Here is a 12,125-nt window from a genome sequence, read left to right on the forward strand (position 1 = left end):
AGTGGGTAGGGCCAGCAGACCGTTCAGCCCTTAAATAGCAAGTCTACATCAGTCCAGGCTTGCTTGAATTTGGCGGCGGGTGAAACGGCGAACTAATGGCAGAAGAAACACATGCATTCAAAAGTTCCACCGGTTTTCTACATCTCCGTCACAGTGAAAAAATCTCAAGTTAGGAAAAAGAAAAAAGACTGTACGACTGATTTCCCTTTCCATTGGAGGGAAGAGGCCATCCAGTTCATGTTCATACTCCCGACGTACAATTCAGGCGCCTTCCACGGCTGTAAGCTGGACTTCATTGCGAGGGGCTCTTGATAGTTAAGGGTTATTGGTCAATGGTTTGGGATTTAGCCTTAATTTCAAACTGGAAGACTCACCCCAGACACACCTGCATTCAATCACCTCGTTTTGTGTCTCTGCTCCAGCCAATCGACATCAAGTCCTCATTCCTCGTCAACCAACAATCCTGTAAGGTTCTTCTTAAAGCTCTCCAGTCACAGACTTTTCTGGTCTTCATTTACAGGTCATATTTACAAATCCCTTTCTGGCTTCCTTTTCCTCTGCCCTCCACTCCACCACCAGTGTCTGGATCTCAGGGGAACATATCTAATCTCAATCTCAAAATGATCATCCAAGCTTATCGTCATCCGCAGCTTCCATGTTTTCTGCAGGTGTCTCTCCAGGTTAAAATGTGGGTGAAACTCAAAATATACATTAAACTCAAACCTGCCTGGGGTACGAATAACTAAATGGGTTTCGGTCCTCTCTCACCTTCACCATTTTGATATTTTTCAGGATTTTTGTAAAAATCCGAGTTATGTAGTTTTTGTAGAGTTTTCTACAAACCATTTCCATGCATCTATTCTTCCCAACTTTAAAAACAGTCAAGATTTAAGCACTGAATTTCTTTATGTTTCTCCAACATTAGCTATTATGTACCATCAGCAGGTGATTAAAGAGTTATTATATTTTGATCAGGGTTCATAATCGGGCAACAGACTACAGTTAATGCACTTAATATGTCATATGAAATCTTCATAGAAGAATATTGAATTCTCTGAGTTTGAAGCATTTTCCCTATAAGATATCTCCCAGTAAAAAGAAAAAAATCAATACATAAAGTTATAATAATATTTAACAAACTGCCCTGTTTAAAGATTATCTTATTAGCTGATTACTCTATCAACCATTTAAATGATTAACTAATCAAAGCTCAGATAGGGAAATGCTCTAAATAGATTAATTTCTTACAGAAATTGAACAAGCTGAAGCTGAAATTCTGCAACCTAATGAATTCTGAATAGATGTATTTACAGAGAAGGGAGATTTTTTTCTTATCTTTAATTCAAAATCTTTTATATTGTTAGAATAGTTTTTGCTTATTTGCTGCTCTGAGTGGAAAAAAGTTTCATGAAAAGGATGAAATAGTGAAGTATATCTCCTTATTTGAGACAGAGTCAAACATTCAGATACCTTAAACCAACAAACCAAGCCTAATATATACCAAAAGGCCTCACTTAGTCAGAAATGGCTGTGACGTCGCTGTATGTTGATGCGTTAATTCCACAGAATGATGAAAAGTGGTGAGACAGCAGCCTGGGCAGACAGGAGTAAGAAGGAGACAGGCAGAAATGAAGAGGGCTGGAGGAGAGCCCTGTCTCTACATGCACGGCTGGTGGAAAAATGTCTCTCTTAATGAATCCCAGCTCTCCAAACCCCTTTAGAACAGCCAGACTCGCCAAGGGGATAAAGTATGGCACTCTTCTGATTACATCACAATTATCAATTACACTCCCTCTTTCCTACATTGACAATGTCTTTCTCCACCGACGTACAAACTCAATCCTCTCTATAGATGCACTCATGTATGTTCAGACACTAATTTAAAAAAACATCTACTAAATCTCATTTTAACAATGAGCTGCAGCAGCAGAGTAATTTATTTGGTTAGAGGTGATGGTTGCTTCCCTTTTCAGAGCAAGCCGGCCCATCTTTTCTGTCACAAATGGAAAAAAAAAAAACTTTCTCCCTTGTGATATTCTTATTCAGACAGCCAATTTAAAAACACATAGGATTAGATAATAAATCAAAGACACCCTTAGGTTTTCCTTTTCTTTTTGCATTTTTACTTCATTGTGCATATTAAGCAATGCAGCAAACCCGAGGGTGAATCTATTAGTTGGAAAGGTGCTCCTGGAGCCCAGTTAACATTATGCATCCAGGTCTGGATCTGCTAGGCTCATTTATCTTAATTTAGAGAAGAAAAAAACTGTCTCAGCTCTGTGTAAGCAGCACAAAGCTCTGTTGTTAGTCAGCCTGAGTCTTACACATTAAATGAGCTACAAGGGAATTTGCTCAGATGGTGAATATATGTGAAAAAAAAGAATCATTAATCATTCTCCAAGTCATTTTTTTATTTTAAACTTGACTCAACAGTGCTAACCAAGAGCCCTAGAGCCTATTCAGGGATCTACTAGGTTAATCTGTTAATTACCTAAAACAATTGGCTGTTTTGAGAAACGATAAAGAACTTAGGTTTGCCCAAAAAGCTTTTTTCCTATAAAGGCAGAGGTCTGTAGACTCTGGGACACAGCCAGCTGTCTGCTAATCAGCACCTGACTAAGGATGTTGAACTAAAAACCTGTCCTGAGGGCCAAGCTTTCAGCTCTCTGATGGAGGATTTAATCCAAGGGTATTGGTCGGAACAAGGACCTGCTGAAAGAAAGCTTACTTAGGTTTCAGATCAGTTTCACAAGTAACTGGAAGCTTGAATAATTTCAGTTTAACACATTAGACTCTTTCTTTCTTTTTTTTTACATTTTATATTCATCTGAGGCGTGATGCTCCTAATATTGGGGGGAAAAAAACAAAAGCTGAACTTTGGAGCATTATCTTAGGGGTAAATGTTTATAGCAACTATATATGACTGGGGCAGCTTTTACAGCTGAGCTGTTTGCACTTGACAGATGAATTGTGGCAAATGTCCAGTGTGGACTCCCAGACATCGAGACATCCCATATCAGCCCAAATAAAGACTAGCATTACGACCACAAACAAAGATGAATACTTTAAAGGAGTGTTTTACATTTAAAATCCTTTTTAAATTGCTGTTAAACTCGTGTACAATAGATTTTAGGAGAAAAACTTTAATAGAAAATGAGGTCTCATTTGGACCCCATTTTATGCGCACATAAATTAAAAATTGTGTGTATGAGTTTTCATGTGGATGAAGCGTTAACAACATTAGCAGTTTGCCATGGTTCATTTACCTTTGTTTCCTGGTAAAATGTTACACAAGCAGCCACACTTACTGACAAATCAGGCAGGTTTGAGCCAGATCTGACTCTGCTGGAATGGCAACAACTATTTCAGATTTGGAGCTGCTCCAAATCTGATAGGTCTGATTTCCGATTGATGTCACCTTTAAGAAAAATTACCAGGACTGCTTTGTAGCTAAAGAAAACAAATAAATTTAAATTAAAGTCCACCACTTCTGGTTCCTTGCAAAGATATTCACACCTCTTCAACTTTTACATCAGAACCACAAACCATCGTGTATTTCATTTGGGCTTAAGGCCAATTTATACTTCTGACACATAGCCTCTGCAACCGTCAAATCTGTCTCTGTGTGCGACCATGTCACCTGCGCAAAGGCTCTGCAACTGTCGTCTCGTAAATCAAAAAAATCCTCACTACATGTCGGACGGTCGCAAACTGGATCAGACCTCAAGCGGAAGTGTGCAGACAGAAAGCAGCTGTGATTGGTCCTTGGTATGCCTTTCCGGCTGTCTGTGTGGTCGTCCTCGATTCGGTGCTGGGGCAAGCCATTTTTAATAACTAAGGAGTAATAACAACAATGGATAACCATGATGAAAGGTTCATAGAGGAGGTTCGAAAGTACAACCACTTGTACAATGCCTTAGACATGTTCTTTTGGAAAAATAAACAACCCCGCAAGTGCCGCCAAAGAAGTTCTCGTGACCATCTGCCGAAGTTCTCTCAAGTTCTCAAATAGGCTCTGCCTAGCGCTTAAGCGGGAAACTGCTGCGCGTCCCTAAAAATTCCAGACTGATGTTGCAGAAGCATACCAGCAAAACTGGTTCGCAACCAGACGCAAGCGACATTTGATGTGTGTGGATGCAGGAGTATAATCCTCCCTTTTTGCTACGTTCAGACCGCAAGCAGCAAAGGCAGCAGGAGCAGCTCGTTAACATGCAAAGTCAGTGGTTGACAAGCATCAAGGTGCAGTAAAAGGTCACGCAGCTCATTTTGAGCAGCAGGTGCAGCATGTTGTGAGCGTTTGAGCATCTGACGCACGCGACTCGCTGCAAACGCAGCTGCTGCTGGAGTTGAGTCTGAGCGGCTCCGACAGCGAAATAATATTTGAAGGCAGGATGGTAATCTGGATGAACTGACTGCACAGATGAAAATTGACTTTCTCACTGAAAAACATATCAAAACTACTTTTTACCCACTTATAACAGCACATATAGCTGCCATTGTTACAAAGAAAGGATACGGTAGCTCTGCCCAACAAGCATCAGACACACTTTTTCAGCGAGGCTTCAGCCACGCGTCAGAACTAAACTTGAACAAGCATCAAAATTGAAACAGTACACGCGTTTATGCTGCTCTTGCTGCTTGTGGTGTGAACGTAGCATTATTTAATAGTACACAAATTGGGCAAATAATACCTTGTTTTGAAAACAGTTGTATAGCAAAATCTGTTCAGGCCCCTTTACTCTAATGCCCAAAATGGTAAATGGCCTGTAATTATATAACGCTTTTTCAAGTCAGGAGACTTGACCAAAGTGCTTTACACTACATTCAGTCATTCACGTACACACTGATGGTGTGTACGTGAATGTGGCTACACTGTAGCCACAGCTGCCCTGGGGCTCACTGACAGAAGCGAGGCTGCCGTACACTGGCGCCACTGGGCTCTCTGACCACCATCAGTAGACAATGCAGGTGAAGTGTCTTGACCAAGGACACAACGGCACTGAAAGTCGGAGCCGGGGGTTGAACCGTCAATCCTTTGATTTCAGGGCAAACTCCTACATCCGACGCCACTTACGTCCCCCTTGTAAATTAATGTATGACAGAGGCCACAAACTACTAATTAAAGCCTGATGACATGTAATGTAATCTCATAGGGAATCCAACAGTTCTGTGAAGCCATCAGAGGTTAGTCGGAGCAGCCTACCTCAGTGAACAAACAGCTTCATAACAACCAAAGAAACCAACAAACAGATCAGGGATACTTTATAAACATTTTTAAAGCAGGGTTAGATTATAGTACTTTAATATCAGCTGCTTCCAAATCCTCTAATTGTTAAATGTTAGGGTCTTCCTTTCCTACACGCCATAGAATTCTCCCTGTTAACACCATGAAAGGTTAAAGGAACCAGTTACGGGCTACAAATAGATGATTTCGGACCAGACAGGACTTTTTGATGCATCACTAACACGTGGATAGTTTGGCAGAACTTCTAAGACCGTGTCATCCACCCAAACTTACTATTGGGGACAATCTGTTAACAAAACAACTGTTGCTAACAAGGCCCCTTCATCTGGCCTTCATTGAGAAGGAAAACTATTTTGAAAGAAGGTCACAAGAAAACCTGATTTCAGTTTTCTCCAATCAATAAAATGCACAGTGAATGTGGAAGAAGCTGCTCTGGAAAAACCAGAACCATGCGAATGTTATCAAATTATTACCGTATGCGTCACTAAACACTTGATTTTCACAGGAGATAATCTGTGACAGCATCATGCATGGGTTCCCTTTCAGCAGGGGCAGAGAGAAACTGAACTGAACTCGTCTCTGAAAAGTGCCTTGAGATTGGTGCTATATAAATAACCTGAACTAAATTGGATTGTGAGCGCTGATCCAATTTAGGTGGGGCTAAAACATGACAATCTTGGAAGAAAACTACACAGGGTCAGCAAATGACTTCAAATTCAGGCCAAAACTCAACCCCAAACCTATGGCCAAACCACAATAACAGTGGTTTCAAGTACAGCATCCTTGTTTTGTAAAACGATCCAGTTGTAGCCCAGAAATAAATCCAATAAATGATCCTTGGCAAAGCTTTCAAAAGTCATTTAGAATCACTTTTTTATCCAGTCTGAGGTTGAGATATATTTGCAAAAAAGAACCGTGCAAAATGTCCGACTTTAGTTGTGCAAAGCTGGAAGAGAGACTCCAAAGTCTCCCAGGTGAATGAAAGTGAACAGTTCCTATTATCTATATTAGGCGATCAAAGGAATAAAAATACAAATACATGCCACGCCATTTCGACTTTATTTGCAAACATTTCTGAAAACAATGAACACACATGCTTTTTGACTTAAACAAAATGTAATGCGTAATACGTTTCAAGAGGCGAGAAGCACAATATTGTTTGACTCTTAATTTATTCCAATTCTAAGCTCAGTTTTTGTTCATGCCTGTGTAGTCTTGCTCTGTCAGGTATTTTCATCACTGGAAAGCCCTGAACAATTACCCAGCAAGCAGCTTCCCCTCTCTGTCTGCTGCTGTGTAATTTAGAGGAAGCTGCAACAGCAAAGCCATGCAGGGCCTCATTAACATCAACCTTTCTAAACCACAGTCATTCCTTGCACGCGTAGACACTCGCACACACACACAGCAGGCTGCAGTCTGACACATACACACACAGACAGCACATAAAGGGATTATGTGAAAGCAAACATGGTTTAAATGAGAGAAATGTATTTGCTGACACGGCACAGAAAGTGATATTTTAATCCGGGAGTCAGACTTACTGCTGCTCTCTGGAAGGCTCCTTTGGTGTAGGTGCCTCCTCCTCTGTAGTTGATGGCCGGGATCTCCTGGTTGAACAGGGAGCATTTGTGGTGGTGGGATTTGGGCGCAGAGATGTGGTCCACCCTCGTAACCACGTGGTTCTTGGACGAGAAGGTCACCAGCGCCACCCGTGTGTTCTCCGGCGCCACGGGGAAGTCAGACAGCATCTTGCGAATGAACCTGAGCTCGCTCTGGAAGTTGTTGGACCCCACGCTCGAGGACTCGTCCACCAGGAAAACCAGGTCCAAACAGGCGCTTTTCTCACGCAGCACGCGGACGTTTCGCTTAAAAGCCTGGCCGAGGCGCTCCACTTTTCTCTCAGCACTTTCTGACAGGTTGCTGGGCGATGACAGGGATGACAGGGTGGACATCTGTCTAGACCTGCGAGACTGCTTCTGTCTTTGGGAATGCTGGACAGCCGGCCCGGCTGAAGTCCATACCTCCAGCAGGCATAAGGTAAGAAGACAAGCAGTCCATGATGCTGTTAAATAGTAAAACATAGTGTCAATGAGTCCAGCACCTCTACTGAAGCTCTTTAAAAACCAAAACAAAAAAAGAGGTGAAGCGTAGATTGTCTTTTCTGGAGTTGTCAGTAATGGTATCCTGTCGTGAAAGCAGGCTCCCTGGGATAACTCAGATCAGAGTTTCTTAAAAACATTGCAAGAAAACGATGAGGATTCCCTTATTCAATATGGGCTTCCTTCCATCTCTTTCATTAAAGCAAAAAAAGAACAACCCCCTTTAAAAAAGTCTCTTCCCCTGCCTGATAAATAAATATATCTTTGTCCCTGCACTCTGTTGAAACACTTCTTCCCCCCAAGTAGTCAATACTCCTTTATCTGTCCAGCTGTCAATCACCTATCTGCTCTGTATAGGATCCAGAACCCCCCCTCAATGCCTCTTTAGTCCTCTTTTAGTCCCAGTCTGCAGCCTCTCAGGCTCCTGTTCGTCTATGTGACGCTCCTGCCTGCACCGTCAGCCCAGCTCCAAATGCTTGTCCCCCTCTTCTCCCCAAATCATTTAAAACACACACAAACAGAGGAGGAGGAGAAGGAGGAGGGAGATGGGAAGGAGGGAGGAAAAAAGTTAAGAGAGGTTGAGGGGGGTGGGGGGGAGAAAAGGGGGCAGTCCAATTGTGGCGTAAAGTCATTTTTTCCCTTCATTTCTCCTCCTCTTTTCTTCCCAACTCCCCCTCTTTCCCTATCTCTGTCTCTCCCCCCTCTCCCGTGTCCCCCACCCCTCCTCCCCCTCTCTCCCATGTATTTGTCAATCTCTCTCATCCAGACGGTGAACTGAGGCACCATGTCAGCGCTACCTCTCGCCTGTCAAGCGGTCGACGTTCCCCAGGAAACTCATCAGCAACAGGCGCTGTGATCATCTCCATATGTCCACACTTTCACACATCAGGATGAGGAAGATCGGGGGCAACTGATAAAACACAGTGAGGAGTGAAAATGGAGTAGGAGACAGATTAAACCTTTAAACACATCTAACAAAACCCTACCAGACAGATGTAAGCTTTCGTAAAGGTTTGGAGAAAAGAATCCAGATCTGTGATAATCAGGACAGTTAAATCTGCATCGCTTCATCCAAACGTCTCTCCCTTATTTTCTCCTCCTGTCCAAGAAGATCTCATCATAGATTGTGTTCCGTACATTAAAGTGGAGGTTTGTCTGCTTTTTCACACATAGACCATCATACGTTTGCCTCAGTGTCAAGTCTCTTTCTGTCTTCCTCTGCAGTTTTCTTTGTTGATGTCGATCTCTAACCAAAACAAAGCCAGACGGCATTGCATTTTGCCTATTAAACCCAAAACGTTGGGTTTTACTGCAGGGAGCTCTGTTACCATAAAGCAGTGGTGAACTCTGAAGACTTAGCATCTTTTTGGTATGCTTCTACCAGCTTTGCATGTGTAGATTGGATGTAGAAGGATGTGTTGTGAACATCTTTCAAGAGTTGTGGCGGATTTCTCAGTTCGACTCAGACCTGATGCGCTACGATGTAAGTTGCAACATTGGAACTCTGGCTGCAAGTTAAGAGTCATTGTCCCGTTGGAAGATGGATTCTACCCCAGGCTCAAGTCCAATGCAGCCTCTAAAAGATTTTCCTCCACGAATGTCCTCTACTGTGTTTAACTCAATTCATCTTCACATCAACTATCACTAGCTCTTGGTCCCAGATGAAGGAAAACGTCTAAATGGCACAATGCTGCCATCATGTTTCACAGCGGGGATGCCGCTCAGGTTGATGTGGGGTGTTCTTCTGTACGCAAGCTTTCTCTCCTCTGATAAAAGAACTTTCTTCAAAATGTGTGCTGGGATGGCTTTTTGCTTTCCATCACAGATTTTTTTCTACTATTCTTCATTAAGGTCTGGTTACAGTTGCCTTAACAGATTGTCCCACCTAAGATATGGATCTCTGCAGCTCCTCCAAAGTTACCATAAGCTTCTTAATAAAGTGCATGAATTTCTTCATCAAATATTATCCCTAGGTAGAAAATCACTGCCAGTATTTTTTAAAGAACTCTAAACATCCTCTAAATTTTAGATTCTTCAAAAAAAAAATCTGTTGTTTGCTATGATTACTGCTTCACAGACTTGGCATTTAATCCATGAGCCTTATTAGGCTACAACTGAAATAGTCATCTTGAAGGAGCTCTCGAAGATAGCCGTAAAAATGAAGACCAACTATTGAATGGGAATATATGTTTGAACTTTCCCCATGTTCAATTGGAATAAAATTCTCACCAGGTGGCGCCAACAGGCAATGAAGACAAGCAAATAAATGAATCTATTGATGCCCATTACTTAATTTATGTGCAAAAAATAAAAAGATGGAGGAAAAAAAATATTTAACATCTTTGAAGAATGTGATACTTTGTACTAAAGTCTTCATTTGGGATGGCAGCTCCTGCTTGGAAGAACTAGTCTCAAGCATTTCTCAGGTGTGACGTTGAGTCCATTCTTCATCACAAACCCCCATCAAGTGCTAAATATCCTGTGAGTCTCTTCTATGAACTTTGATATGAACTTTGATGTATTTTTTTTTTTTTTTTGTCTATTTCTTTGTTTTGGCTCATTTGTGTTTTCAGACTTTTAATCATTTTTGGTCAGGGAGTTTGCAGAGAACTCCAAAAAAAACAATCACTAACCACCACCAAATTTATTTTCTTGATGTGATGTTTTGTGGGTAATATTCACTGCCTTTTGGCCTCTAAAGACAATATGCACCATGGCATCAATCAAGTTTATTTAGGTCTCAACTAAGCGGACCGTATTCTCCCGGTATTTTACAGGTTTGTCTAAATGTTGGTCAGCAAACCTTGCTCTGCCATCAACATGCTTATATTCCAGAACAGGAGTCTTGCATAGTACACATCCATAGAGTCATTAGCTCAAATACAGCATTATAGGTCATCAGAACAAACAGTCGATCTGACTAAAAACGCATCATGTAAAATATGTAGGTCGGAATATTTTGAACGGATTCATCAGGATCGGAGTTAAATTGTAATCTGACTGAGAGTAGACCAGTAAAAGCAAAGCAGTGGGGAATAAATCATTTGCACTGAATGCATTCAATGAAAACTACTGATGGAGGCAAAAGGTGCAACATATGATGTTAATTAGTTAATCGTCAACTAAAACGATAGCAATCTGCTACTGTAAATCTCCTTTTAACTCCACTCTCCATCTCTCCCACACAACGAATAAAGCAAATGTTAGCAGCGAAACTCTAATTTGATGAATTCAGACAGACCCAAACACAAAAATTCCACATTTGGTGTAATAACAAAGCCAAGGAGCTGCCAAGGAGTAAAATGAATGCATGTCTGACTGTGAGAGGAGTTTTGCTGAACGTTCTATCTGTTTCTGTTCCAGATGATATTTTAATAGTAGCTTGATCTCACAGAGAACCCACCGACTGTTCTTTCTTTTGACAAAATAACAAAAAAATAAACCAATATCTCCTGGATGCCGACATGCCAGCTGCAGGTGTAGTGAAACATAGTTCTGCCATCAGCTGATAAAAATTTAATTTGTAATTGCAGATCTGCATACTATTTAATAATGTAGCGAAATTAAATGGAAAATTGCTTCTAACTAACAACTAATGTGGTCATTTAGTCAAAAATCGGGATTGGATAACAGCTGACTGATTGCGGTAAACTCCTTCATAAACTCTGGAGTATTTGTAAATTTGTTTGTACCTGAGATAAGATTAGAAATAAGAGAAAAATGATGAATGCAACATTTTATCCTTAATCACCCAAACAATCGAAGAATAAATTTGTTCAAAGGAAAGCTTCTTGCATGAGGACAGTGTCGTGACTTTTTTGTTGCATGCATGGACTTGATGGGTTGTACCAACACCTGGTGATTTACAAATATAGGTAGCGGTGCCTCTTGGCTCAATACAATTAAGCATCCAATTTAACAGAAAATTGGATCTTAAGAAGTTGCAGCACTTATGTCTCATTGACAATGCATTGGGATGGTCATACCGCCGGGATTTCTCTGCAACTTTACTTGCATAGCTCTGACCAAGGTAGACCTCAGGACAGAAATCGCTCGGGGAGAAATGCAATGTGAAATCATAAAACACATCCACCTTCGCAGTGATACAAGGTAAAATCTCTGAAATGCAAAATGGACCAGCTAGGTTTGCCCTATTCGGAAACACGTTTATGTTTATTTGGGCAGCCTTGGATATTACAAGATATTTTCTCTCGCCTTTAGTTTGTTTTGACAATCTCTTTTGCACCATTTCCAGTTCAAGGCCAGATCTATACGAGGACCTGTCACACGAATAAAATTCACATTAGTGAATTTGAATTCTAAATACACAATATTGGCAAATTATCTCAACATCTTATTCCTCTCCTAGAAGATCAACAGGGTCAGTAGTACCTGGCTCAACTTAAAAATCATCAAAATCAGCATGTACACACACATCCATGTTGATTATGTGTCTCTCCACAAGAAAATCGCTCCAGCTCCTGAATTTCACACAGCAAACAGGAAAAGCTGGGAGCCAGACGGAAAACATTCCCACTAAATTTCAGGATGAAACCCACCAACCTATGTTAACTTTAATTGAAGTTTTAATGTAAAAAAGCTGTTCTTTTTCATTTTTTTCACCTAATTCCTCTATTTATAAATTAATGTGATATTACCATCCATGTTTTTGGAAAATAAAGTATAATGCGCATTGTATTGTATTGTAATGCTATAAATCAAAACCTTAAGAGTTATAATCAAACTCACAGTTCTTATCTTATCATAACCACTGTTTGCAA

General features: G+C 40.9%; 1 protein-coding gene across 2 annotated transcripts in view; it reads right to left on the reverse strand.

The window, feature by feature from the left end:
• The window catches only part of svep1 (sushi, von Willebrand factor type A, EGF and pentraxin domain containing 1), a 116,559-nt gene extending 108,737 nt beyond the window's left edge, over positions 1-7,822 (reverse strand). For both annotated transcript variants that reach the window (XM_015403312.1, XM_015403311.1), the window contains exon 1: positions 6,787-7,822. In XM_015403312.1, coding sequence (XP_015258798.1) covers positions 6,787-7,326 — 540 coding nt within the window. In that variant the 5' untranslated portion in view covers positions 7,327-7,822. The remainder of the gene's footprint in view (positions 1-6,786) is intronic.
• Between the last annotated feature and the right edge of the window lie 4,303 nt (positions 7,823-12,125).

This window comes from Cyprinodon variegatus, unplaced genomic scaffold, assembly GCF_000732505.1.
Source record: "Cyprinodon variegatus isolate N-32 unplaced genomic scaffold, C_variegatus-1.0 Scaffold1479, whole genome shotgun sequence".
NCBI lineage: Eukaryota > Metazoa > Chordata > Actinopteri > Cyprinodontiformes > Cyprinodontidae > Cyprinodon > Cyprinodon variegatus.